General features: G+C 46.7%; 1 protein-coding gene across 2 annotated transcripts in view; it reads right to left on the bottom strand.

Moving 5' to 3' along the window:
• Nucleotides 1-27,618, bottom strand: part of ELF2 (E74 like ETS transcription factor 2) — a 93,854-nt gene that overhangs the window by 25,188 nt on the left and 41,048 nt on the right. The window contains exon 1 of one of the 2 annotated variants that reach the window (XM_066573739.1): nt 2,188-2,331. The exons of the other annotated variant lie outside the window; for it this stretch is intronic. Within the exon in view, the coding sequence (XP_066429836.1) occupies nt 2,188-2,245 (58 nt within the window). The 5' untranslated portion in view covers nt 2,246-2,331. Of the gene's footprint in view, nt 1-2,187; nt 2,332-27,618 lie in introns of those variants that run through there. 2 annotated transcript variants of the gene reach the window in all.

Raw genomic sequence — 27,618 nt, 5'->3', positions numbered from 1 at the left:
GAAAAAAAAAAACACATCTCACAGTCACATGACATGAGATTTGCATGCAATTACAATGTGTTTTTAACGAAGGTGTGAGGACCACGTGAACAGAGAAAAAACATAAATAAACCGGTCAACTTCTCACCGCCTACAAGACTCATCTGTGTGAACACAGCCCAAAGATGGAGACACTGACACCTGAAAGAACAGCCTGCAGTGCCTGACAGTCCCTCCTGAGTTACAGCCAACATCCGGCTGGGGGGCTCATTACTGCAAGAAGCTAAAACCGAACACCTGGAGTCGTGTGGGACCCTTCCTGATCTGGGGAGCGAGCCCCTGGTAAACCCCTCATCACTGGAATGAGCGTTTGCTGCTTCACTGTCTACATTCTGCTTCGCTTCCGACACAATAAAGACTTTTTTTCCCCAGTTTCCATGATTTCGGATGAAACGGAGCGCCATATTCTATGGTAACATGAGTGTGAATGGAGGCCGCGCACAAACTACCCCAGCTATGTCCGTTTATAGAGCTGCGCACTTGTAGATTAGTTACATGTCAAACAAGAAGCAGATCTGTCACAAATAAATCATGGCGGACGTCCGACGCAGAAGGAAACCGATTACGGATCCGTTCGCGTCGGATTGATGTCTGAATCGTTAGGGGGTTTGGAAAAAAAAAAAACAAACACACACAGATCTCTTAGTAACAGATAAAAGCCCCCCGATGTGAGCGGAGCGCAAGAGCTCACCCGCACGGATGGATTATGTGCACGCAAGACGCGATGATTTACGGGGCACCAGTGTGTGTGTGTATATATATATAAATATATATATATTAAAAAAAATTTATTATTTATTTAGGTTTTTTTTGTTAAGAACAAGAAGAGGAGAATCTCGGAACATTAAGGTTGTCTGTCCGGTCCGCCGTCACTCCGTTAGACATTTCCTAAAGGGAGGAGCAGTTTCTGCAGTACAGGCCGTGTGTCGCGCGATATGGGGGGGGATCCATCAGTCCATGTACTTGTTTTGCTGTCTGCAGTAACATAGGCGACTACACTACAGCGTAATAAGTGAATTTACGTGCAAACCTGTCTTACACGGGCGGATTGTCATTGTGCGCAATTCTCCTGTGCACATCATGCATTGCCAATAGCCCATTGCTTTGTATCAGCCGCTCGCAGCTGTGGGGTTTTTTCCCCACTCGTGTATTATTAAAAAATTATTTAAAAAAAAAAAAAAAAGGTGTTCCACATATTACGTGCACATATGCGTAAAGCTGGCATACGGGGAGTGGCATCACGCTGCAGGTGCGGGTGCCATTATGCACCTGCAGGGAGCCCGGCCATTAGTCTGTTTCCCTATATAACTGGCACAGTGCATATTATCACCCATAGAAGGCACAGTGTGCCGTTGCCTGGCCGGGGCTGTGTTGCATTTGTGCAGCCCATTTGCAGGTAGCCATCCCTGCAGCCGTACAAGGTATCGGCCAGGTAAGCTGCCCCGTGCAGCCCTCACGTGTGTATCCCTCCGCAGTGCCCAGGTGCCGAGGCCCCGCCCCCCACTTCCGTGTTTACATCTCTCCTCTTCCCTCCAATTCCATCCGCATTGTGAGCTCACACTCCGCTGCCAATCAAAGTCGCCCTGAGCGCCCATTGGCCGGCGGCCCGTCCTCTCCACCGCCTCCCGATTGGTTAGCGCTCAGATTTCGAACCATCCCCGGGAGCTGATTGGCTGCCCGCCGCCGTCCATCACCCGACCCTCCTGCCCGTTTGATCTCTGCGCTTCCGCTATGAACGGGTTTTTTTAAGGTTACATAAAAAAATAAAAAAACACATGCAAAAAAAATAACGGTGCAATCACCAGGAAAAGCCGCAAATCTGCGTGCCTGACAACCGCGTCACGTCCATAGCAACACAGGCACCAGTGCGTGCAGCTCCAAGCAGCCCGCACTAGCGGCCGCAGGAGGAGCGGGCAGCGCGGGGACGGCTGACAGGTGGCCGGCGCAGAAAGCTGCACACACTTCCTGGTTCCCGCAGCACTACAGTCGGCCTCCACGTCCTCAGCAGTGCCCAGCCAAGGTGATCACTTCCTAGCGCGTCCTCCATCTCTGCCTGCAACGTGCGCAGCTGCATCCCACCCCCTTCCATCCCAGGCAGCACACTGGGCCGGGGCAGCAGGCGGTGCATGCTCACTAGTGCAGCCTTACCGGCGCGGATCAGCAGGTCCAGCTGGTTGGTCGGTCCTTCGTGCAGCGCCGCCGCCATGTTTATCCGGGAGCTTGTGCTTCACATTGAGTCACAGCAGCAGCAGAGAGGAGGAAGCGGGGATACAGACACAGTGCGTGTGTGCGAGGGGCGGGGGCTCGGCAGATCCTTCCGCCGCCTACAGGAAGGCCGGAGCAGCGCACTACGGCGGCAGCGCCCGATCCTTCCGCCTCTCGCAGCCATACAGGAAGTACGGCGCGCTGCTGCCCCGGGCAGCCCTGACATGTGTGATGGGCAGATACCCCGTCTGTGGGATAAACTGCTCCTCCGGGCGACCCTGACATGTGTGAGGGGCAAATACCCCGTCTGTGGGATATACTGCCCCCTCCAGGCAGCTCTGACATGTGTGAAGGACAGGTACCCCGTCCGTGGGATACACTGCCCCCTGCAGGAGACCCTGACCTGTGTAAGGGGCAAATACCCCGTCTGTGGGATATACTGCCCCCTCCAGGCGGCCCAGACATGTGTGAGGGGCAGATACCCCGTCTTTGGGATATACTGCCCCCTCCAGGCAGCCCTGACGTGTGAGGGGCAGATACCCCGTCTGTGGGATATACTGCCCCCTCCAGGCGGCCCGGACATGTGTGAGGGGCAGATACCCCGTCCATGGGATACACTACCCCCCTTCAGGAGACCCTGACCTGTGTGAGGGGCAAATACCCCGTCTGTGGGATATACTGCCCCCTCCAGGCAGCTCTGACATGTGTGAAGGACAGGTACCCCGTCCGTGGGATACACTGCCCCCTGCAGGAGACCCTGACCTGTGTAAGGGGCAAATACCCCATCTGTGGGATATACTGCCCCCTCCAGGCAGCCCTGACATGTGTGAGGGGCAGATACCCCGTCTGTGGGATAAACTGCTCCTCCGTGTGGCCCTGACATGTGTGAGGGGCAGATACCCCGTCCATGGGATATACTGCCCCCTTCCGGAGACCCTGACCTGTGTGAGGGGCAAATACCTCGTCTGTGGGATATACTGCCCCCTCCAGGCAGCCCTGACCTGTGTGAGGGGCAAATACCCCGTCTGTGGGATAAACTGTCCCCTCCAGGAGACCCTGACGTGTGAGGGGCAAATACCTTGTCTATGGGATATACTGCCCCCTCCAAGTGGCCTTGACCTGTGTGAGGGACAGATACCCCGTCCGTGGGATATACTGCCCCCTCCAGGCGACCCTGACGTGTGAGGAGCAGATACCCCGTCTGCGGGATATACTGCCCCCTCCAGGCAGCCCTGACATGTGAGGAGCACAATACCCTGTCCGTGAGATATACTGCTACTCCAGGCGGCCCGGACATGTGAGAGGCACAATACCCTGTCCGGGGGATATACTGCCCCTCAGTGGGATCCTGACGTGTGAGGGGCACAGTACTCTATCATTACCACTATACCCTTGGATACCCTGCATGATCCAGTCACAACACATAATACTGGGCAAAAGCACCGGTTCACCCCAAACTATGATTTTATATAAGCCCTCACCCACTGACTGACTCGTCACTAATTCTCTAACTTCCCAATGTCAAACATGAAATTTGGCAGGAGCGTTCTTTAGGTCCTAAATAGAAAAAGTAAAGGGGTCACAACTCGAAAATACAAAAGTAAGTGCACCCCTATGTAATGTAACTTCCAGGTGCTGTACAAGCGTGAAATTTGGCGCGAGCATTCTTAGGTCCCAAATGAGGAGAGTGGGAGGCATGGCACATTCAGCAGAGGGACATGGGTACATGCAGCCTGAGGAGAATCTAACGCTCCTCCATGTGTATACATATTTTATTCCTCGGTTACTCTAAAGTAACCACAACTTCGTAAAATTTTCTGTGCAAACAACACGTAAACGCCTGTATCAAATTAACTCCTTCGAGGCCGGGTATATCAGCTGGTATACTATATATATATATATATATATATATATACACGAGCTGTCCTCCTCTGTCATTAGCCACAAGCTCTATAATACTGAGTGCTCTGCAGTCTTCTCTTTTAGGGTAGGTGCACACTTGCATTTGAAAAATCTGTTACGTCCATAAAAACAGTCTTTTTTTCCCCCGTGTCTCCGTTTTCTTACCCCGTCTGCCATCTGTTTTTGACATTTGCAAAAAATGGAACAAGCCCTTTTTTTCTGCATCTTTAAAAAACAAAAAACCCGGCTGCACACAATTGGCGTCCGCATGCAATCATTTTTTTTTTCTATCCCCATTGACCTGAACGGGCGAGCAACGGGTCAGAATAGTGCAGGCGACGAGCTCTCGTCTGCGGGGACCAGCTCCCTACTGCGTGTTGTCACACTGACTAATACGGGTCAGTATGCTGTCTTTTTATAAACGGACTGCACACAGACATAAGAGCACCTACCCACTGGCGTTGCCGATGTTCGTGCGTTAAAAACGCAGCGTTTTTCGTGCGTTTTCCGCGCCTTTTTCGCGGCATTTTCCGTTAATTTCCATTGACATTCATGGGTGCATTAAGAGAAAAATAAGGACACATATGCAACTGACAGTTCCTATGTGAAAAATTGCAACGAAACGAAAAAACCCAAATGGACAAGAACACATTCTATACTAATTGCTCTTCAGAAAAAACGCAAAACGCAATTTAGCATCGCAGGAAAAAAAATCGCCAGTGGGTAGGCACCCTTAGATAGTGGTTAGAGATGAGCGAGCATACTCGGTAAGGTGATATACTCGAGAGAGCATCGCCTTTTTCGAGTACCTGCTGGCTCGTCCCTAAAGATTTGGGGGGGATCAGGGGCAGCGGGGAGGAGAGTGAGATCCCTCTCTCTCTCTTTCCCTCCCGATCCCCTCTGCAACCCCGCGGCCCCCCGAATCTTCAGGGACGAGCCAGCAGGTACTCGAAAAAGGCGATGCTCTCTCGAGTATATCGCCTTACCGAGTATGCTCGCTCATCTCTATTAGTGGTCGATTCTATCGCACGCGTTTTGGGTGTTATCAGACTACATGAAACTCGCACGAGAATAAAACCTCTTATTTGCAGTGGGTCTATTTCCACGGGCGATTTTTTTACTGGAAACATTGCAGCCTGTCTCACAGGAGTATAGTAGATGCCAATGTGCCGTGTACCACATAACCATGGGGTCTCCGGATTCTGTGCTATGTGAGTTGGGCACGATTCACTATCAGGCCTCATGTCCACGGGCGGGTTGGATTCCACATCCGGAATCTGACCCTGCGTACCTGTGCCTGTCTTCTTTTTCTGTAGTGCGGATGCGTGTGGAAGTGTCGGCAAGCACGCATGCGCAGTACAGTGTTTTGTTTTTTTTTACCTCCTGCTTTCTTGCGGATGGGCCACGGATCAGACGGCTTCCATTGACTTCATTGGAAGCCGTCCACACGGAATCCACACTAAAATGGAGCATGCTGCGATTTGTTTTCCGCATGCGTAATCCATGGTTCCCTTTGGGCCGCTTGAACAAGGGATCTTCCGCGCAGATTCTGCAAATCTAATCCACCCGCAGACATAGAGCCTTAGGCCGGCTTCACATGGACGTATTTGCGTGCGCAATACGCAGAGAATAGAACCCACTGATTTCTATGGCTAAATCCACACTTCAATTTTTTTGCGTGAGCTTTTCAGTCACGCAAAAAAAATAATAAAATAGAACATGCTCCATCTTTCTGCATATTTGCACACCAAAAGTCCCCATAGAAGTCAATGTGGGGCATGCAATATGTAAGGAGATGCATGAAACATTTCGTATTGTGCTGGAAAAAGAACACATCTGGAACTAATTAGCCACTTCAATCGGTGCATTTGTTTGCTGCGCACAGAGGAGCATGTCCTGTGGGAAGAAGAAGTACAGTAAAGTATGTCAACATGCAAAAGAGCCTCGTTCAGTGTGCAAATTCACGGCACTGAAGCGTGCGCAGTTGTGCTTATGCCCGTGTGAAGCCATCATCAGTGTACCTTTAACACACAGCATTTGGGGGAAAACACACTTGCAGCTTTTGATGCAGTTTTTTGGGCCAAAGGCTAATTTCACACGAGTGAGTGCGATGTCCAGTGTGAAACGCGACTCCATAACGCAATCGCCAACATAGGATGTCTCAGCAGAATGCCGAGTTAACACCGCCTCACACTGCAACTCGTACGACGTGCAATGTTGCCGCCAGCCCCATTGAAAACAATGGGCGATGCGTTCCCTGCAATTACAAGAGCCGGCCACTACATGGGTCGGAGCAGCGGCTTCCTCACCCAACACTGATGCATCCCAGCGGTGACATGGGATGCTGCCTGCACAACCCCTTTGACCCCTCAACACCACAGGACATAAGTTTACATCATGGCAGAGTGGTACTTAACGCAACATGAGTTAGCCTTACATTATGTGGATGGCGGGGGTTTGGAAGTGAGCTCGCACCATCCAGCAGCGGGGGCCGGCTGTTACCAATAGCCGGCCTCCCGCTGCAACTGCATAAGGACAGCGACCCCCACTGTGAACCCCTTACACGCCCCGATCTATGTAGATCGCGGCTTGTGAAGGGTTCACGGAGGCCGCTCCCTCTGTGACATCATCGGACCGCTGCAATGCAATCGCAAAGGGCCCATAGATTGCCATGGCAACAGGATGCCAGATGCAGGCGTCCTGCTTTGCCATTGCTCATGATTGCCATAATAAGTGATAAGGCATTTCAGAATAGAAGTCCTGCAATGCATTATCATAGCTGCTATGGAGCAGGTCCCCTTCAGGATCATAAACAGTGTACAAAAAAACGAAAGAAATAGTGTAAAAAAAAAAATCTTAAAAATAAACAAAAAAAACTCTTTTTCACTCATTTTCCCCTGCTTGTATAAAATAAATTAAAAATTTAAGAAAAAAGCCCTCATGTAGTTTCATTGTGTCCATAATGACCTATACTATAATTTGAGCACACTGTTAATCCTCTGCAGTTATGGGACTTTGAATGCGGTGATGGAAAAATAATTATCATTTCTCAAAAAAGGGGTTTTATTGTGCAAAAAATTATAATATTTGTGGTATCGATGTATTTTGTCATTTAGGGCTTATTCCGACATGCGTATATCGGCCGGGCTTTCACGCCCGGCCGATATACGCTGTCTCTTTCTGCAGGAGGAGAAGGTGGGACAGGAGCAGTGCACTGGGCTCCCGCTCCCTCTCCGCCCCTCGCCACTAGTTGCAATGGGCGGGGGCGGAACTTAGCCCCGACCCTCCCATTGCAAACAGTAGAGATGGGGCGGGAGCTCAGTGCACTAGCTCCCGGCCCGCCTCCCCCCCCCCTGCAGAGAGGGCCAGCGTATATTGGCCGGACGTGAAAACCCGGCCGATATACGCACGTCGGAATAAGCCCTTATGCTGTATGATTGACGCTGTAAAAAGGAAAAGAAACCAATGGCAGAATTGATGCGTTTTCTCTCCCTGCCCTAAAAAAAAAAAAAAAAGTTTGACAATACATTATATGCACCCAAAAATGGTACCAATAAAAACGACAGTTTGCCACGCAACAACAAGCCCTTATACGCCCATATCGACCGAAAAATAAAAAAAGTTATGGCTTTCAAAAAGTGGATATGAAAATCACCCAAAAATCGTTGCGTCCTCAACTCCAAAATAGGCCGTGTACTTGAGGAGTTAAGGGCCTTTTACATGTAACCAGCGGTGGACTAGTGACTGTATACTACTCACTTGACTCGTATTTACACTGAACAATATTGGGTGTTTTCGATCGGTCATTGGACCATAACCGCACCTCCAGTTGACTCATCTGCCACCGCTTTCTAGTCAGAAAATAGTTCCCACACCAGTTTAGATGAAAGGATTTACCGCAGACAAAATGATTTTTAGGTCCGCACAATAGATCCGATAAGCGTCAATCTAAGGATTTATCACTGCACATGTTTACACCTAACAATTATCAGGCAAAACCACCCATTGATAATTGGCTGGATGATTGTGCCATGTGAACGGGCTTTAGTTGTTATATTGTGTCCTCCCCAGCCGTCAGCCACTTTTTTCTGACTGATCAAACAATCCCTATAAAGTAAACCACTAGTAAGGTAAATCCTTGGTTGTGCTACATGGGTTTTCAGCAGCACAGCTCCACAGGTGGTGGTTGATTGAGATGGCTAGGTGTGGATTTATCCAGCCAGCCAAACCCCCAGGTCTGCTTCTCGGATATATGAGCTCCTCTGCTAGAGGCTGCTGGGCTCTCTTGTTTGTTCAGTGTAAACATTGTCATGTTCCTTCGTGTCTGAGCCGGACGTGTGGTGTGACCAATCTTGTTCAGGGTGCATAGGGTTCTGCGTTGTATGCAAATCCCTGGCGTGTTGGTGTGAGCTGTGTTCATTCCTGCTGTGTTTTGTTTGTCATCTAGGTAAATCCCTAAGTTCCAGCACGGGGCTGTCCCTGTCAGGACGATCGCTCCGCATGCAGGCAGGTTTCCTGGGATTAGTTGTCTCGTTAGAGTAGGGACCCGAGAAACAATGAGGACCTTTGAAGTGGGCTCGCGGGCTTAAGTGTCTTGGCCAATTCACGTACTAATACCTTGTACATTCTATAGCAATTCCACTGGTTATGTGTGCAGGTTTGTATGGTGAGTGTCTTGAGCGGTTGTCAGTCATTGGTTTATGTCTGTCCGCGAGTATTGAGTCACATTCACAGTCCTGCATTTCACAGATGAAGAAGTGGACATAACACTCTGACTGGCTAGGGCTCCTCGTGCGAGCAGTGCTGACCAATCAGAGCAGTATGTAGTGATTAGACTAACAACACACTGCATAGTGTGCTTCTGATAATCAAAGAAGTAGTGTGGCCATTTTGGTTTGTTCAAGGCCAGAGGGTTGCTTAAAAGTTTTTATTTGTATTCTGCAATTAATGGTGAAAAATAATTTTTAAAAAACCTATACTCACTGGTTCTGCATGCCGGCGCTGCAATCCTGCACCTTTCATTCTCCCTACCAGCTCTCATTACGGACGATGATGCTCTGTATACATACTGACTGCTGCCGACAATCACAGACCTCAGCTGCACACTGTGATTGGTCTCATTACGGACTATATAAGGTATAAACTTGGAGAGAACACCAGATGCAGCACTGTAGTGGTGGAGGTCTGGAGCCGGTGACTATAGGTGCTTTTATTATTTTTCGGATTAGAAAAAAAAACTAATTCTGACAACCCTTTTATTCTCTATATAGGGAGCAAATAGATAATAAAAAAAAATTCAGGTGTACATAGCCTTGAAAAGTGGGAATCAATATGGCAGTGGATTCTGGTGCCATGCTTGCAAGAATGACTCCTGCAATGGAATACAAAATGCTGAAATCTCGGAAAAATAAAGTTTATGAACTTTTGCTATTACTTTGAAAACTGTTTTACTACCATTCATAGCCATTTTAAAGTTTTGAGTGGAAATCCTCTGTAACAGGCAGTTTTGGCATGGCAAACTCATAGATCAAATTCTCTTAAAATATTATGAAGAAATTAGAAGTGTGCTATACATGCGAGGAAATCAAAAGTTGAAGAAATGATGTAATGATGTAGTCGCATATTTAGGTATTAGTGTATCTTGACGCCACCGGAAGCTAGGGGTTTGACAGGAGGAATGCCCCTCTCACACCCCTAGCTCCCAATAGGGTGAAGGCATAAAGGTCCTAGCAGCACAGTGTGAATAGATTTGTCCCAGCGCTGCAGCCTTACACTCAGGGTTACTACAGTTATTAACCCTTACATTATAATCTGCACGTGCTGATCTGTTACCGCTGTAACATGGCAGCATTTACATGTCATAATGTAAGGCTAATAACTGTACTAACCCTGAGTGTAAGGCTGCAGCGCTGGAAGTCAAATCTATCGAGACACTGCAGCGTGTTTCTGGTCCGTTACGGGCGGCATTTAAGACAAGCCTGATACTCTGCCGCCCGCTGTATGGATTCTCTGTTTTTTGTGTAGTGCTCTTGCAGGACCTGGGGGCTCTTCCCCTGTGCAGCCAATCACATTCCGGGGGCGTCACCCCCCTTTTAATCTTGACTCAACCAGGAATTCCTGGTGGCATCAAGATACACTAATACCGCATATTTATAGGGAACACTCAGCAAGGATTCATCTATGTAAACTTACTCCTCTGGGTGTCTGCCAGCTCTATCTTTTGACAAAGGCTATACAGTATATGGGTCTTATGTAGAGATGAGTGAGCGTACTCGTTGAGGCAAATTACTCGACCGAGTATTGCCATTTTCAAGTACTTGCCTGCTTGCCCGAAAAGATTCGGGGGCCGACGGGGGTGAGTGGTGAGTTGCAAGAGTAAACAGGTGGGAGAGAGCGAGAGAGATATTCCCCCCCCCCCCCCCCCCCCCCGGCCCCTGAATCTTTTTGGGCAAGCAGGCATGTAGTCGAAAATGGCAATACTCGCTCGAGTAATTTGCCTTAACGAGTACGCTCGCTCATCTCTAGTCTTATGTATAAAACTATGGTTCGATTCTTATTTTTTATGGGCATGTTAGAAAATGTAAGATGGGATCTTATTAGTTAGCACCAACAATTCCAGCGCTCTGTGTGAATATATAGGCCATGTCATACATTGCATCCTAGTGGCAGAGCCTGCAACTAACTACAGTACAGTGTTAGTGCATAGAGTTTTCATAAACCCCATTCACTACAGATTCCAATCATGTTGCGGGTTTTAAAATCTGCAGCATGCTCTATTTATTGCAGATACTTCGCCAGGAATTTCATTCATTTCAATGAGCGAAATCTGCAATAAAATTTGATTGCTGATTTTGAGGTAGAATTTTAGTGAAGATTAAGGCCTCATGTCCACGGGGAAAATCAGATCCGCTGCAGATTCTCCATGGAGAATCTGCAGCGGGTCCCTCCTGCCCCGCGGACATGAGCGCCGAAAATAAGAATTTAAAAGTATTTACCATCCGGCGCGGGCGGGGAAGGTCAGCTGTTCCTCACGGCCGGATCTTCATTTTCGGCCGGCGGATGAATTCCTGACGCCGGCGGCACGCCGGCGGCACGCCGCCGACGTGCCGCGCGCATGCGCCGGGCACATCCGCCGAGCCGAAGCAAGGAAGATGCGGCCGTGAGGAACAGCTGACCTTCCCCGCCCGCGCCGGATGGTAAATACTTTAAATTCCTATTTTAGGTCTCCCGCGGATCCGGACGGCTTCCATAGGCTTCAATAGAAGCCCGCGGGAGCCGTCCCCGCGGGAGACCCGCACGAAAATGGAGCATGGTCCGGATTTTTCCATGCTCCATTTTTTTTTAAATCCCTTTTATTGACGATCCGCGGGTATTTATCTACCCGCGGGTGGTCAATGCATCCCTATGGGATGCGGATCCGCACGCGGGAGATCCGCTGCGGATCCTAAATCATATTTTGCCCGTGGACATGAGCCCTAAGGCCGGGCAGAAGTGACCGTATGTGTACCACATATTACGTGGGCTCTGTTTGCCCATGTGATATGCAGTAACTCACAGGCAATCCGTTACATTGCTTTATGCAGTTCTGCTCACATTAGCGTATTAGAATTGTGTAATATTCTTAATAGAAAGCAGCATTCTCTATTTTACTGCTATATACGCAATATAGCCCATTTTTCTCTATGCGCGTGTATATATAATTACATTGCACATGGATGGCAGGTGTACGCATCATATACCGCTTGTGTGAGTACGCGGTCATGCGCAGTAAAATTTTGCTGCCATACGCGGCAGTATACAGGGTCACAGCCATAAAATGCTGCGGGATCCCCGCAGTGTTTTACACTTACGGCCGCGTGAGCCTGGCCTATCAGTGGAAATTTTACACTGTGCATGAAATTAGCTCGAGGGGTTCTCATGAGTCACGGGGCCACATATCCAAACTGTCTCAGGGCAAGATTCCCTTTTGCCCCCTGCCGCTATTCAATGCCAAATGATCATTTTTAGAGATGAGCGAGCGTACTCGGATAAGCACTACTCGCTCGAGTAATTGGCTTTATCCGAGTATCGCTGTGCTCGGGTCTGAAGATTTGGGTGCTGCTGCGGCTGACAGGTGAGTCGCAGGGGAGAGCGGGCGGGAGAGAGGGAGAGAAAGATCTCCCCTCCATTCCTCCCCGCTCTCCCCTGCAGCTCCCCGCTCCGTGCCGGCACCCGAATCTTTAGGGACGAGCACAGCGATACTCGGATAAAGGACATTACTCGAGCGAGTAGTGCTTATCCGAGTACGCTCGCTCATCTCTAATCATGTTTTACACGGCACTGAAAGCACTAAACATGAACACCTACTGATACATAAGGATACGGTACTTACGGCAGGTCTACACTAGCCACATAGAGGTTCCCATTAAGACACTGGCTGGGGTTAGAAAAGCCACAGCACAATTAGATGATTGCCAGGGAGCGGAGGGAATGATGACAGCTGTATGTAGATTTGCACATTCTTGTGTTGTTTTGCTATTTCCTTCGCTAGAATGTTTTCTATAGTGAAACAAGGCTGAACAGACGACTGATATTCTCAACTGCAAAGCAAAAACTCCCAAAAAGGACACATTAACCCTTTCCAGTCCAATTTGTATCTTGGTTTTCCTAGGGGGCTTACTCTTTTTCTGCCGTTATACAATGGCTCTATATGCTGGCTAAAGCCAGTACTGCATGAGGTGACACATTGGATAGGCTCCGACTGCAGAGAGGCTGGCAATATACAGTAAGAGAACCCCGATGGGCGTCTTCTAACATCGGAGCTGTACAGCCTTAAATCATAATGTCTTCACAGGTCAGACAGTGGATTGGAAAGGGTTAAACTTCACTGAAATTTTAAAAAAAAGGAAGTATTTTCCAAAATCGCCATAACACTGTAACAGCAAATAATGCATTGTGTGAATAGGAATCTATATCTACAAGATGTCACTGATATCGCTGTAAAACACAGTGACAGCAAATCAGCAGCCAGGTGTCCTCACAGGTAGTGACAGCAGTGCAGTAGGGAACCAGACTACTACAGCACTGGAAGCAAAAAAAGACCTGCCACCTCTTAAAGGGGCCCTGTCATGTACTTTAAACATTGTGCACTTGTTAATGCCAATTAGCCAGTAACATCCATACACTAAGTTTGACATATCTGCTTGTATCTGCAGTATACTGTGCTTCAAGGCTGAGGCTACATGGCGGCTTGTGGCTGTGAGACATTAGATTGTAATGTCGCACTGCTAAATTTGCTGCTGATGGCAGTGAACGTGGTTGCACTGAAATGCAGCAGGTTTAGATTTCTGGCAACCGTCATGTTGGAATGACCATATTCACTATTGTTAGTCCATTGGTAGCCCTGGCCTAAGCAGCTGTTTTGTACGCAACATTAATTGAGTAAAATGTTTTCAACTGCTCTTGAAGCGCAGATCAGGCAGCAAAGAAAGCAAGTAGGATGCTCGGCTGCATAACTAGACGTGTAACCAGTAGAAAGAGAGAGATTGTGATCCTGTTGTATAGAGTCCAAAGATGTCTACAAGAATGGAGTAAGGTTTAAAATACAAAACTCAGCAGGAAAGACTTAGCCCCCCCCCCCCCCCGACACAGGTGCTATGTACTGCGATTAGCGCGGCGGTTTCAGCACCGTGCTAATCGCGGTACAACGCTCATATTGTTTTCGATGGGACCCCTCACATAGCTGCTGTCAGCCGGTCGAACGTGGCACTTTTCAGCGTCGCGATTTTCGATCAGTACATGTTCTATTTTTGCGTGTTTCGGTGTTTTTACATGCCCATTGAATGGGCAGCATCTGCAGCGCTGCTGAAAACGCGGCACAACTTTGTATCGCGTTTCTGGCAGTGCTAAATGCCCTAGGGGAAAAAAAGAAAACAATACTTACCGTCCGTGTCCGTGCCGCTGCTCTTCAGCGTTCCTACAGGCTTCTGTGCACTTGTCAGCACTGACAGAGCATCTATTGCTGGTAACGGGGATTAAAAACCTCGCCTCCAGCAAGAGATTGCTCTGACTAACTGAGCCGGCGCTCGATGCACCAATAACAGCCATTCATTGAATGGCTGTGATTGGTGCTTCGAGCGCTGGCTCTGATTGGCTGAGCCGGCACTCAAGAACCAGTCAGAGAAATATCTTGCTGAAGGCAGGGTTTTCAACCCTGTTACCAGGAATAGAGGCTTCTTGTAGAGGACAAGTGCACGGGAAGCCTGCAGGAGTGCCGGAGAGCAGCGTGATGGACCCGGACAGCGCCTGCTAGGTGAGTATTGCTTTTTTTAAAATTTTCAGCTTCCTTGGCTGTGTTATCAGAAACGCATGCCAGCGCTGCTGGAACTGCAGTAAAGGCAGCGCTAAAAAGGCAGTGTTTCTGCAAATGCTGGTGTGAGGGAGGCCTTAAAGAACTTAAATTGCCACTTCGGTGAAAACATATTTTTTCAGGCCTGCCCCCTCACCTGATCGCATGCTACACCCTGGAGGTCTCCTCTGTTTATTCCAGTCACTTCCCTGCAGTGCAGCCCCTTGTTTGATGCTTATCAGACACAATTTTGTTGGTGAGATTAATTACTTTCACTTTAAATCAATCTCATGATACATCAGCCCATTTTTGCCTGCAGGACAGGGGACGGTTTAATTATCATTAACTTCTACATTCATCTAAATAAGCTGTAGACCATAAGTCAGAAGGATGAGCTGTGATCTCCTCTATTATACCTGTGTGATCATCAGTAACTGTGAGAGGGGTGTGTGTATCTTCCTGCAGGCAGTTTCTGTGGTGATCCATGCAACAGTAGCATACAAACTGAGAAATTGACTAGAAAATGGACCCATAATTCCAAGTAGATCTGAACTGGTCAGAATTGAGATTACATGACCATCTGAGGAAAAACAAGTTGGAGGTTTCATTGAAATAACTAACCAAGGTAACACTAGCTCACATATATACAGGGGGATAGCTACATAATGAATTAATAAGAAAGACTGGCCCTTTAGTTTGTATAACTTGGAGGAGAGAAAGGAGAGACGGGACATGATCAAAACCATTATATGTGTTCAGAATAACCGCACTTTAATTTTTTCGTGAACATTTACAGAATAGGCAATTCTAAGCATTTTTGCAATATGTTTTATCAGCCTATGCTGTATATTTATCTGAGAACCCCCCCTTCAGCTTAATTGAAAAATCAGTCTTCAGCTAGCTAACTGCATAGCTGAATAGGGTGCTCCAGCTGTACTTGCACTATCTCTAGTGCAGGCACAGCAGTTTTTATAGACCTGTATAATAAAACTAGTAATTATTAAGAAATTATAGCACCAGTGTTTCTGGTGGCACAATGCGCCACACAGCTCTGATACATGCATGCCACACCCCCACAGCCCTGCTACATGCACAACACAGACACACACACCTCTGCTACATGCACGTCACACACACACAGCTCTGCTATATGCACATCACACACACACAGCTCTGCTACATGAACGCCAAACACACACAAAGCTCTGTTACATGCACATCACACACACACAGTTCTGCTACATACAATCATAAAATGGTAGAGTTGGAAGGGACCTCTAGGGTAATCTGGTCCAACCCCCTGCTCAGGGGGTTGGACCAAACAAGTATCACAGACAAATATTTGTCCAGCCTTTGAACATTTTTATTGAAGGAGAACTCACCGACTCCCGTGGTAACCTGTTCCACTCATTGATCACCCTCACTGTCAGAAAGTTTTTTTCTAATATCTAATTTGTGTCTCCTCCCTTTCAGTTTCATTCCATTGCTTCTAGTCTTTCCTTGTGCAAATGAGAATAGGGCTGATCCCTCTGTACTGTGACAGCCCTTCAGATATTTGTAGACCACCATTAAGTCTCCTCTCAGCCTTCTTTTTTGCAAGCTAAACATTTCCAGATCCTTTAACTGTTCCTCATAGGACATGATTTGCAGATCGCTCACCAGAATTCCATATGAGACCTGACTCAATACATCCCAGAATTGTGTTTGCCTTTTTTGCTGCTGCATCACATTGTTGACTCATGTTCAGTCTATGATCTATTAGTGTACCCAAGTCTTTCTCACATGTGTCGCTGTTTAGCCCAATTCCTCCTATTCTGTATGTGTTTTTTTTTTTCATTTTTCTTGCCCAGATGTAGGACGTTGCATTTCTCCTTCTTAAATACCATTTTGTTAGTCGCCGCCCACTGTTCAATCTTTTCTAGATCTTTTTGAATACTCTCTCTTCTCTAGTGTAAACTATCCCTCCTAGCTTTGTGTCGTCAGCAAATTTGATCAATTCCTTTCAACACTGGGCCTAGGACAGAGCCTTGTGGTACCCCACTTGAGACATTCCTCCACTTGGATGTGCAGGCATTTATGACCACTCTTTGAGTACGATCACTCAGCCAGTTGTGAATCCACCTAACAGTTGCCTTGTCAGGCTTTGTTCCCACGAGCATATATGGACCGCGGTTTTCACAGCCGGCCAATATACGCTATGATTTGAGCAGTAAAAACTTGTAAATGGATGCACAATTCTATTGTTTGTGTGCCCGTTCAAATGGCATGGGCACCGCCACATATACACCAAAGCCGCCAAGCCGTCGCCCCTTCCATCCCCCTCGCTGGCTCACCTCCTCTCTCCTCCGGCTGACGGCAACAAGAGGGGGCGGGACGCGGACGGAGCCAAGCACCGCCCCGTCCCGCCTCGTCCCATTGCTGGCTGCAGACAAAGGGTGGGAGCCTAGCTCCGCCCCCCCCCCCCCCCCCGCACAACTCCCCACCGTAACCAGCCAGAGGGGAGGAGGGAGGGAATTTAGCAATCAAGGTGCTAACTCTCCCTCCCTTCTTCGGCCGCTGTCATTGGCTCCCATCCCATTGTTGACTCATGTTCAGTCTATGATCTATTAGTATACCCAAGTCTTTTTCACATGTGCTGCTTAGCCCACTTCCTCCCATTCTGTATGTGCTTTTTTCAGTTTTCTTACTCAGTTGTAGGACTTTGCATTTCTCCTTGTTAAATACCATTCTGTTAGTTGCCGCCCACTGTTCAAGCTTTTCTAGATCTTTTTGAATGCTCTCTCTCTCTTCTCTAGTGTTTGCAATCCGTTCTAGCTTTGTGTCGTCGGCAAATTTGATCAGTTTCCCATCATGCACATTACACACGCGTCACACACACACAGCTCTGCTACATCCACGTCACACACAGCTCTACTACATGCATGTCTCACACACACACAGCTTGGCTACATGCACATGACACACACACAGCTCAGCTACATGCACATTACACACGCACAGCTCTGCTACACACTCGTCACACACGCACAGCTCTGATACATGCACGCCATGCACTCACAGCTCTGATACATGCATGTCGCACATGCACAGCTCTGGTATATGCAAGTCACACGTACAGCTCTGTTACAAGTACGTCACAGACGCACAGTTTTGCTACATGCACATCACACATGCATAGCTCTGATACAAGCATGTCCCACATGCATAGCTCTACTACTTGCATATCTCACATACACAGCTCTGCTACATGCACATCCCACATGCACAGCTCTGCTACATGCACATCCCACACACACAGCTCTGCTACATGCACGGTCCACACACACAGGCTCTTGTACATTTACATCACCTACAGCTCTGCTACATACATTTTTCATCCCAAACAACAAGGATCACAACCAGCACAGCAGAGTCATGTGATCCCAGACTCCTCCAACACAAGTGACTGATCACATGGTGGTGACATCATCACAGGCACACAGCTGCTGTCCGGCTCTGCAGGTTTTTAGTAAAGTGGAGAACCTGTGATGATGTCACCATCATGTGATCAGGGGCGGAGCTCAGAGTCCCGGTGACTGATCACATGGCGGTGACATCATCATAGGTCCTGTATGTTTTATGTTTGAGGACCTTTGATGATGTCATGTGATCAGAAACGGACAGTACTTTGATGATTGTTTTATGTTTTACTACATTTATAACTACATTTTTACGCTAGCATGCTCTCTGTACATCCTCTTCTATAGAACACTCCTGCCGCCATCCCCGGCGCTGGGAAGTGAGGAGGGGCACCCTGTGATACAGGCAGCTTCTCCTCTTCACAGCCGTTCCCCGCTGGACCCAATGCCCTGTCAGTATCTCTGTACTGCGGCAGAATGTATGTCACATCCCGATGCACTGAGACACTGACAGGGCAGGGAACAGGCGCTCTGCGAGGAGGAGAAGACATCTGTAATGCTGGATGGGGGATGGCGCCATGAGCATTCAATGGGACCTGCTCCTGCAATTACAAGTGCCGGCCATTATACAGGGGTCGGAGCAGCTGCTTGCACTCCGACCTGTGTTTAGCAGCGCTGACAGCATGCTCCTGCTCAGCTGATCAGCCAGGTTCAGAGTGGCGGACAACAGCCAAACAACTATTGATTACCGAAAAGCCCTTCAAAGTGCAGTCACTCTTTAAAGGTATAAATAAGGTTCAGGAGGCAAGTGTATTTATTAAGAAGCTAAACACTAGAACAAGGGAGCACAATCTGAGATTAGTGGGGGAAGATCAGAAGTAACGCCAGGAAATATTATTTTACTAAAAGAGTAGTAGATGCTTAGATGGAACTTCCAGCAGACGTGGTTGGAAAATCAACAATAAATTAATTCAAGTTTCCTGGGATAAATATCTATCTATCCTAGGGGCTCTATCCTATGAGCGTATATCGGACGTCTGTTTTCATGGTCGGCCAATATACGCTGTGATCTGATGCATTGGATCCCGTCCTCCTAATTTTCTGTTGAGCCATAACAACTGATCTCTATTGTTTTGTGGGAGTGAACTTTCTTGAATTTATGGGGCTATTTCTATCAGCCCCATAAAAATAAATGAACTGATGCTGCGTATGTATGACCACTGATCCAATGAATATGACATCACTGCAGGTGGGTGCAGTCAGCTTGCAGTGACAAGGCGTTCCCAGGATCAGAGGGGGGCTCAGCCGTGAGACACTCCCCACATCAGAACTTTGCAGCCTAATATAATAGGGGGCCTCGTGTGGCGCAGTAAAGACTAGTTTTCTTACTTTGTTAGAGTAGGGAAATATAACAGTAATAATATAATTTTGTCTTGCTGGAAGTTTGCTAGACAGGACTCTGTGGTTTCTTCATTGCGCCCCCTCACCCTTCTAGTGGGTAACCCACAATTTCCATCCACAGTGACACACACCTCCTTGTTATTTTTGCCAGGCACTGTTTCCCTGAGTGAGGGATGTGATGGGGCCAGTGGGGTTGCCGACTATAACAGATTTAGGAGGAGGCTTGGTGATCTTGGTTGCAATATTTTTAGTTCCGAAGTTATATTAACTCTCTCACACCTATATTCAACCTGACCTTGAGGCTTACCTCCTTTAAACTACCAGCAGATTTGGCTTTCAGTACCATCTCTATGCTGATGACACCCAGTTATACACCTCTTCCCGTGACATCACAGCACCGTTCCTCAGGAATGCCACCAACTGTCTGTTCGCTGTCTCTAACACTATGTCCTCTCTCTAAGCCTCTCAAAAACTGACCTACTCCTGTTTACGCTCTCTACTAACCGACCTCAACCTGACATCTTCATCTCAGTGTGTGGCACCACCATAACTCCCAGACGGCACACCCGCTGCCTTGGGGTCATATTCGACTTTGATCTCTCTATTACCCCCTACATCCAATCTCTGGCCCAAATTTGCCCATTGCACCTCAAGAACATCGCAAGAATCCGCCCCTTTCTCACCATGGACACGCTAAAAGAAGTCTATATCAGGAGTGCGCCAAGTATATTAAATGATTAGTGTGCTGATTAGCTGGTTGTATAATACAACTCACCTGGTGCACGGTGGGATAACCCTGGATGGGGAAACCCACCGGCACCTGTTGTCCTGGTTAGCGTATAGAGAGGTCTTTAGCCATTTTATGGCTAGATCATGTTTCATTTTTTATTATTTTTTTGATTATTAGTCATTTTACAATTTTTTTTAACGAGATATACATATTGGTAGAAGTATCCAATATTTTAATTATGCATTTATGGACATATAGTCTATTAATGTTGGACGAAAATATATATAACTTGATTTGAAATTGAATACTTACTGGGGGTATGGATTAGAGTTCCCTATGCACGTCTACGATGGACACTGTGTCTTGCTGACACAGTGCAATAAAGTTTAACTGGAATTTGGAAGGCAACGTGCGCTCCATGTTACGGAAGATCACTTGAGATTTTCCACAGCAGGAATTCCCTCCCTCTGTGACGTCAGAGAACCACACACGGCGTCCTCTGGTTACAAGAGCATGGAGTATGTAAGTGTATATATATATCTGTGTTGTTTCTATGTAATGTTATGAACTTGAGAAAGGCAATCATTGCCGAAACGCGTTGTTCAGTGATTTATTAAAGATTTGATGTTTACGGACATCTAGAAGACTGATTTTTGCCAGTCTGATCCACACGAGCGCAGAAGACTTTTTCCTTCCATATAGCCATGGACACACTAAAAACACTCACTGTTTCCCTCAGCCACTCTTGGCTCAATTATTGCAACTCGCTGCTGATCGGCCTCTCTTGAACCAGGCTCTTTCCTCTCCAATCCATCCTAAATGCGGCAGCCAGGCTCATCTTCCTGTCCAGCCGCTACTCGGATGCCTTTGCCCTGTGCCGGTCACTGCACTGGCTGCTTGTCAAATACAAAATTGAATTTAAACTCGCCACCCTCATCCACAAAGGTCTCACCAGCACGTCACCACCCAGCCTGGGCCTTCTGCTCTGCTAACGAAATCAGACTAAGCGCCCCTTTAATTCGAACCTCTCATTCCTGCCTCCAAGACTTCTCCAGAGCTGCAGCAGTCCACTGGAATGCGCTATCCAAAACTAACTGGACACTCCCAGACACACAAAAATTTAGGCGTGCTCTAAAAACGCCCGATAACATGCTCCCTGTCCTGCTGACTGCAATCCCTGCTAACGACAATCAACTGCCCCCTGCAGTCACAATTTAACCATTGCCTATGTGTATAGCATCCCTCACTGTCCACCTCGCCATACCGTGCACAGCTCCAGCCCCTTTACCTTCTTATCACCCCATTACTTGTAGTATGTAAGCTTATTAGAGCAGGACCCTCACCCCTACTGTTTCCATCAACTGTTTACTACATGTAACCGTGGTTTTGTTTCCATCGAATTCAAAAATGGAGGTGCTCTACGGCCCCTGGTACGATGTTGCATACTATAGCCATGCTATGGCGAGACATCTCTGTACTATATAAAACTCTATGCAGGTCGTTGACTAACATCACCCTGGAGATGGCCCTACTCTCTATGTTCCCAGGCTCCGTGTCTCCCAGGCTTCCTATTTTCATCTCTTGCTTCCTTTTTGGCATTCCTTCCTTTCCAGTCTTATCTCTTCTGCGCTGTTACCTTTCTCTTATTGTTCTTCTTTTTCCTTTTGTAAAGTTTTATAAAACTTTATTGTATTCTCATGCTTGTTGCTACAACACCTCCACTTCAATAGGCTCAATATTATATATTCTCCGTGTCATTACCACCGAAGGACCAGTCCTCCTAATTTTCTGTTGAGCCATAACAGTTTTTTGCACTACACCCCTCAAAAAATGTAAAAGGTTTTCAATGCATCATAGGATATAGTAACCCTTCAATGACACTACATATACATCATGTGGGGGAGGAGGTACTATTAAGTGGGCTCAGGAGCTGAGCCCGCTTCATAACTGGTGGGTGCCAGCGGTGTGAGACAACTAACACCAGGCGGTAACAGCGTCATTTGGAGTGCGCTCTAATTGTGACCATTTAACCATTCAGATGCAGTGGCCTTATCCACCGCCAGGCTGCCACATATTGATGCTGGGCTTTAAATACTAACACTTGGAAATACAATATACTGCAACAGAGTCCACAATGGGACATAAAAATGTGAGAAAATGTTTAATAGAATTTTGAATATAAATAAATGCAATAAACATTAAAAATAAAAAAATAAAAACTTTCCTATTTTCCGTCCGTTTCTTTTGTTGGAGTCTATGGTCATGTGATCGCAAAAGACCCCAGGCATGTCAGAGTTGCTGGGTCCTAGCAGACCTAGCTCAGTGCTGCTATGACTACTGTCACCGTATGGGTATGTTTTTCACTGTCGCTGGGACTCCTATGGAACATCCCATTACAGTAGAAATTTGGGGAGGGGAAGAAGGGAATGACACTCTGATTGTCCAACCGGAGGTCATATAAGATGCTTAATGTATAAGGCGTCTTATATGATGTTTAAAAAATATATACAAAAATAAGGAAAAAATGACAACTAAAATACAAATATGTAAAAAAAAAAAAAACACCCATACCAGCCTAAGCCACCACCATAGCCACCCTGTAATCTGTGACCATATTAGTTTTATATCAAAACATCCGAAAGAGGGAACTCATTCCTATACATTATTTTGGCCTAAATGTACTAATTTTAAAATAATTTTTTAAATTTTATAAAGAGCTGTACATATTTTTTTTTATTTTTAATACACGTCACCGTCAATAAAACAAAAACAAATGGAAAAAAATTCAGCAAAAAAAGGTATTAAAAATAGCTCTAAAAAAATGCAGTAAAAATAATTTTTGCAATAGGGCCATAAAACAACATGTGTAAAATCGCAATTGAAAGGTCTGAAACGCTGTAGTCATTAGGACACGTCTACATGGCTAATAAGCACATAATTTGTACGGAAATGCAGCCCATTATTTTCCATGGGTCTACTTACATGTGTGATCTCTCTCTTGCAACGACGCTGTGAGATCCTAAAAATTGCAGCATATCCTAATTTCGTTCGCATCGCGCCTGAGAAAAAGACTTGCAATGAGTAGTCTCTTTGAGAACCTCAGGCGCAACTTGCTATCGGCTGTGTAAATTTGGGTTATTCAGTAGTAACTAAAAGTCCCCTGACTGCTCTGAAGCAAGGAAAACTTTCCAACAGATGGAATTAAAAGTTTAAGAATAGAGATGAGTGAGCGTACTCGGAAAAGCACTACTCGCTCGAGTAATTTGCTTTATCCGAGTATCGCTGTGCTCGTCCCTGAAGATTCGGGTGCCGCTGCGGCTGACAGGTGAGTCGCAGCGGGGAGCAGGGGAGAGCGGGCGGGAGAGAGGGAGAGAAAGATCTCCCCTCCGTTCCTCCCCACTCTCCCCTGCAGCTCCCCGCTCCGTGCCGGCACCCGAATCTTCAGGGACGAGCACAGCGATACTCGGATAAAGCAAATTACTCGAGCGAGTAGTGCTTATGCGAGTACGCTCGCTCATCTCTATTTAAGAAACTTGCATATCATAACTAAAATGCTGTATCGGCAGCTGGTGGTCCCCCTTTCCTTGGCTAGTATGGTTATTTAGCATATTGCAGTAATTTAATGGAACCACTGGAGATTCAAGTACTCGGGTAGCTCCAGCAGTCCCATCGAGTGGTGGCTGAGCATGTGCACCGCCGCTCCATTCATTGTTGGTCACACAGGGGGACAAAGGATCTCTGTTTTGGCGATTGGTGGTTATTCTAGCGATAAAACACCAGTCAGGTAGTCATGCCCTTTCCTGCTGATAGGAGATATCCAGGTATTACCAGAATGCCCCTTTAAGGGCTCATGCCTACGGGCGTATGCATAAAACGCTGCGGGTCTCCCCGCAGCGTTTTACCCATTTTCCAGCCATACGCTCTGCCCGCAGAGAGCCAGCAGAGACCGCGTATGGCTGTGTATGGCACCGCACATGCCCGCGAATCACACGCTCATAACCATGCGCAGTGTGACTTTTTTTTTATCAATTCTCTGCTCTGTTCAGAACTGGGATGCGTATGTAAACGCTGCCCGTATGCAATGCATATGTGTCTAGGGCTAACGCTGCATACGTACGCAGAGAAATAGAGCATGCTGCGTTTTACTTCTCTTGCGTATCAAAACTCCGTTCACCGCCTATCACCTGGCCGTGCAACGAACGTGTGATACGTGGTAAAGCAGGGTTGTGGAAATGAGCTATAAGGAAGCAGACAGTTTTGGTATTGAGAGTGCAATATTTTATGGGTGAGTTGGGTGGTTTCCATCACTGGATTATGTGGATTAGTACAATTAGGCTCTTTTTATACATGCATTAAGCCCCAATTGAGGGTTTGTCTCTCTGCTCCGCTTTTGGAGGAAAGAAACTGAAAAAAACGGATCTGTTTGGGCGGTGGGGGGGGGGGGGGGGACTGAGAGAGATCTCTCTCCCAACCCCGCCGCCCTCCCGAGCATGCTCGAACCAGTAAGCAGTTACTCGAGAAAAGCGATGCTCGCTCGAGTAACTGCTGTATCCGAGCGTGCTTGCTCATCTCTAATTGTAATCTAAAAACATATTTATGCTTTTTTCCTGTATTTTATTTTTTTTTATACTTCAAAACATTCTTTTTTTAAATTTTCTTTCTAAATCTATTAGTGACACAAAGGGCCTTAAAGATGAAATCCTCTGATCACCTACATAATACACTGCACTACTGCATGCAGTGCTATGGATTACTGCCCGCTTGCTTGTATTCAGCTCTGTAAATGTAATATATGATATAGGGCAGGAAGAGGTTAAAAGGGTGATGTAAAAATGTACAGTAGATCAGTGGATTGTAAAGAGGTTCATTGACCACGTGCGTCCCTGTGAATTTGCCTATTGCGGAATTGCTGTGGAATTTTGATTGTGGATTGTGAGCAGAAATTCCACAGTAATGCACAATACATTCACTCACAAAATAAAAATGTGGAAAAAAAATGTCAAATCTGCAGCATGCTCTATTTATTGTTGAAATGCCACGGATTTTCACATAGAATTCATTCATTGAGCGAATTCCAAGGTAAAAATATATATTGAATTGGATTTTACGGCTCATTTACATGGGCATCAAAATCGCGCAGAAGGTAGCTGCGCAAAAAAATTGCAGCTTAGTCGACCAAAAATCGCGTGAATGTATGATTTGCCGCGATCAAGTCCCAAACCCCATTAGCGGTTAAATCGCCCATTCACACGATCAGGAGCTGCGTGTTGTTGGATAGATGCGCTGCTGTTCAGAATTCCCTCAGTCGGTAGAAATCCTCCTAATGAGGGAGGTGAATTCTGTACCAAAATCCACATTAAAATCAGCATCACAATTCTCAATGGTACGTTTTTTTTGCTGCGGACATTTCCATCCCATGTGAACATAGCCTTGTCAACAGGGTGGTGGTCAGGCCGTGTTCTCCACGGGGAGCGCTGATAAGATTGTCTCAGCTGTCAGCCTCACAGCAGAACAAAGGGAATGTATTCAGAGAACAGACCAGCCGCTGTTCTCTGAATACAGCTCCCAAGCTGAATAAGCTACTAATTCACAAGCATGAATAAGCTACTAATTGGCATTAGTACCAATTAGTAATTTATGCAAAATGATCGCTCAAAAGCCATCTTTTGAGTGATCATCTTTGTGTGTAAATGGACTTTACGTTTTCTAACCAATTTCTCATAAAAGCCTGTAAGTGAAACTAAGGCCGGCATCATACGGGCAATAAAATGGCACGAAATTTGTGCGTTGCGAGATGCACAAATATGAACCCCATTCTTTCGAATGCGGACATGCACAATAGCGATGTTTTCCTGCATGGCACGTCGATGGTATGTGGGAAACAAAATCACGGCATGTTCTATCTTGTGCTCTGGCATCGCACCACCCATTGTATTCAGTGGGGTCGGCAGCAGCATCGCCAGCCCCATTGAAAGCAATAGGAGAGACTCTGCATTCCCACCTCGCATCCATGGGGATTTCACATGGATGGCGAGCGCGATATGGTGGCAGGATTCACGGCCCCATATCGCGCTCGCCTGTGTAAAGATAGCAGCTATAGTCAGTAAAAAAGCTGAATATTAAACCAATGATTTACAATGGTTTCCTTCCTATCTGCGATGTGTTCACTGATGAGATGTTGAGGGGATAAAAAAATCGTGGCACGCTCAATCTTTCTGCGGTGTGCTATTTTTTTTATCTCCAATGTATTCCTATGGAGGCTTCTTTTTATCGCATCTCAACGCTACAAAAACGTGTTGCAATGCGATTTTAACATTACAAAGTCCCATTAGCTTTTGCAATCAAAAATTGTGCAATTTTATCGCGGGCGGCAGCGATGCAATGCCAGATTGTTCTTAAAAAAAAAGCATAGCTGACGCTTACAAATCACTATTAATAAAGATGCAATTTTGCCGCAATTTTCTTACGGCAAAATCGCAATGGCCCGTGTGTAGAGATGAGCGAGCGTACTCGGATAAGCACTACTCGCTCGAGTAATTTGCTTTATCCGAGTATCGCTGTGCTCGGGGCTAAAGATTCGGGTGCCGCTGCGGCTGACAGGTGAGTCGCAGTGGGGAGCAGGGGAGAGCGGGCGGGAGAGAAGGAGAGAAAGATCTCCCCTCCGTTCCTCCCCGCTCTCCCCTGCAGCTCCCCGCTCCGTGCCGGCACCCGAATCTTTAGCCCCGAGCACAGCGATACTCGGATAAAGCAAATTACTCGAGCGAGTAGTGCTTATCCGAGTACGCTCGCTCATCTCTACCCGTGTGGAATTAGCCTAACAGAATCAAAATCCATCAACCTAATTTCTTGAAACCTGACTTTTTGGTAGCCATTAACTTGGTTCTCATGACATTACTAAAAGAGAAATAAAGACCTAATCTTATATAACTGGCTTCTAAGATAGGACAGCAGGGAGTTTCACTTACCTGGGAGCAGGTAACAATAAATGGTCCTTGTGAAATAACATAATGCACCAGAATACAACTAGTTGTCTTTTGTATGCAGCCATTGTCCAACAACTCTCCTCACCCCCTTCTCTTATAAGATGGGATCTGGTTTTAAGTTCAGTTCAAGAAACTCAACATCTCAGGAAGCCCATTTAGTGTTGGGAATCATTCAAAATCATGGCTCAAACATACGGGCGAGTTTTCGTCCCGTTAGGCAACCATGATAATCACAGACTCATAATAGGACGAAATTTAAAAAATGGATTTCAATGTTTTTATTTTCACTATCGGGATTCTCGCATGTTAATGCTACGCCAGAGAACATGGTAGGACTTGCCCTAACTTCCTCGCACAAAGTTTTCCTACACGTGCGCCAATGTGTTTTTGCCTTTAGTCATACCAAACGCCGTCTGAGCTGTGGAAATTCTGCTACTTTCTGTAGCTGGCCAGAGTTAAGCCTCTTTCACATGAACTTCATTTTAGCTTTCTGATAGCCTTGATTTTTTTAGTATAGTTATCGCAGCGCTAAATTGCGTGAATGAAAACTAGCCGCATCCAAGACGTGGCTATTTTTCACAATTTTTTACGGCTGGCTGAGGCGTCTTTGCAGCCCTGAAATCTCTCAGCCGC

Source organism: Eleutherodactylus coqui, chromosome 7 (assembly GCF_035609145.1).
Source record: "Eleutherodactylus coqui strain aEleCoq1 chromosome 7, aEleCoq1.hap1, whole genome shotgun sequence".
Taxonomy (NCBI): domain Eukaryota; kingdom Metazoa; phylum Chordata; class Amphibia; order Anura; family Eleutherodactylidae; genus Eleutherodactylus; species Eleutherodactylus coqui.
The sequence above is the reverse complement of the archived record's forward strand: the minus strand, read 5'-3'. Positions and strand labels throughout refer to the sequence as shown.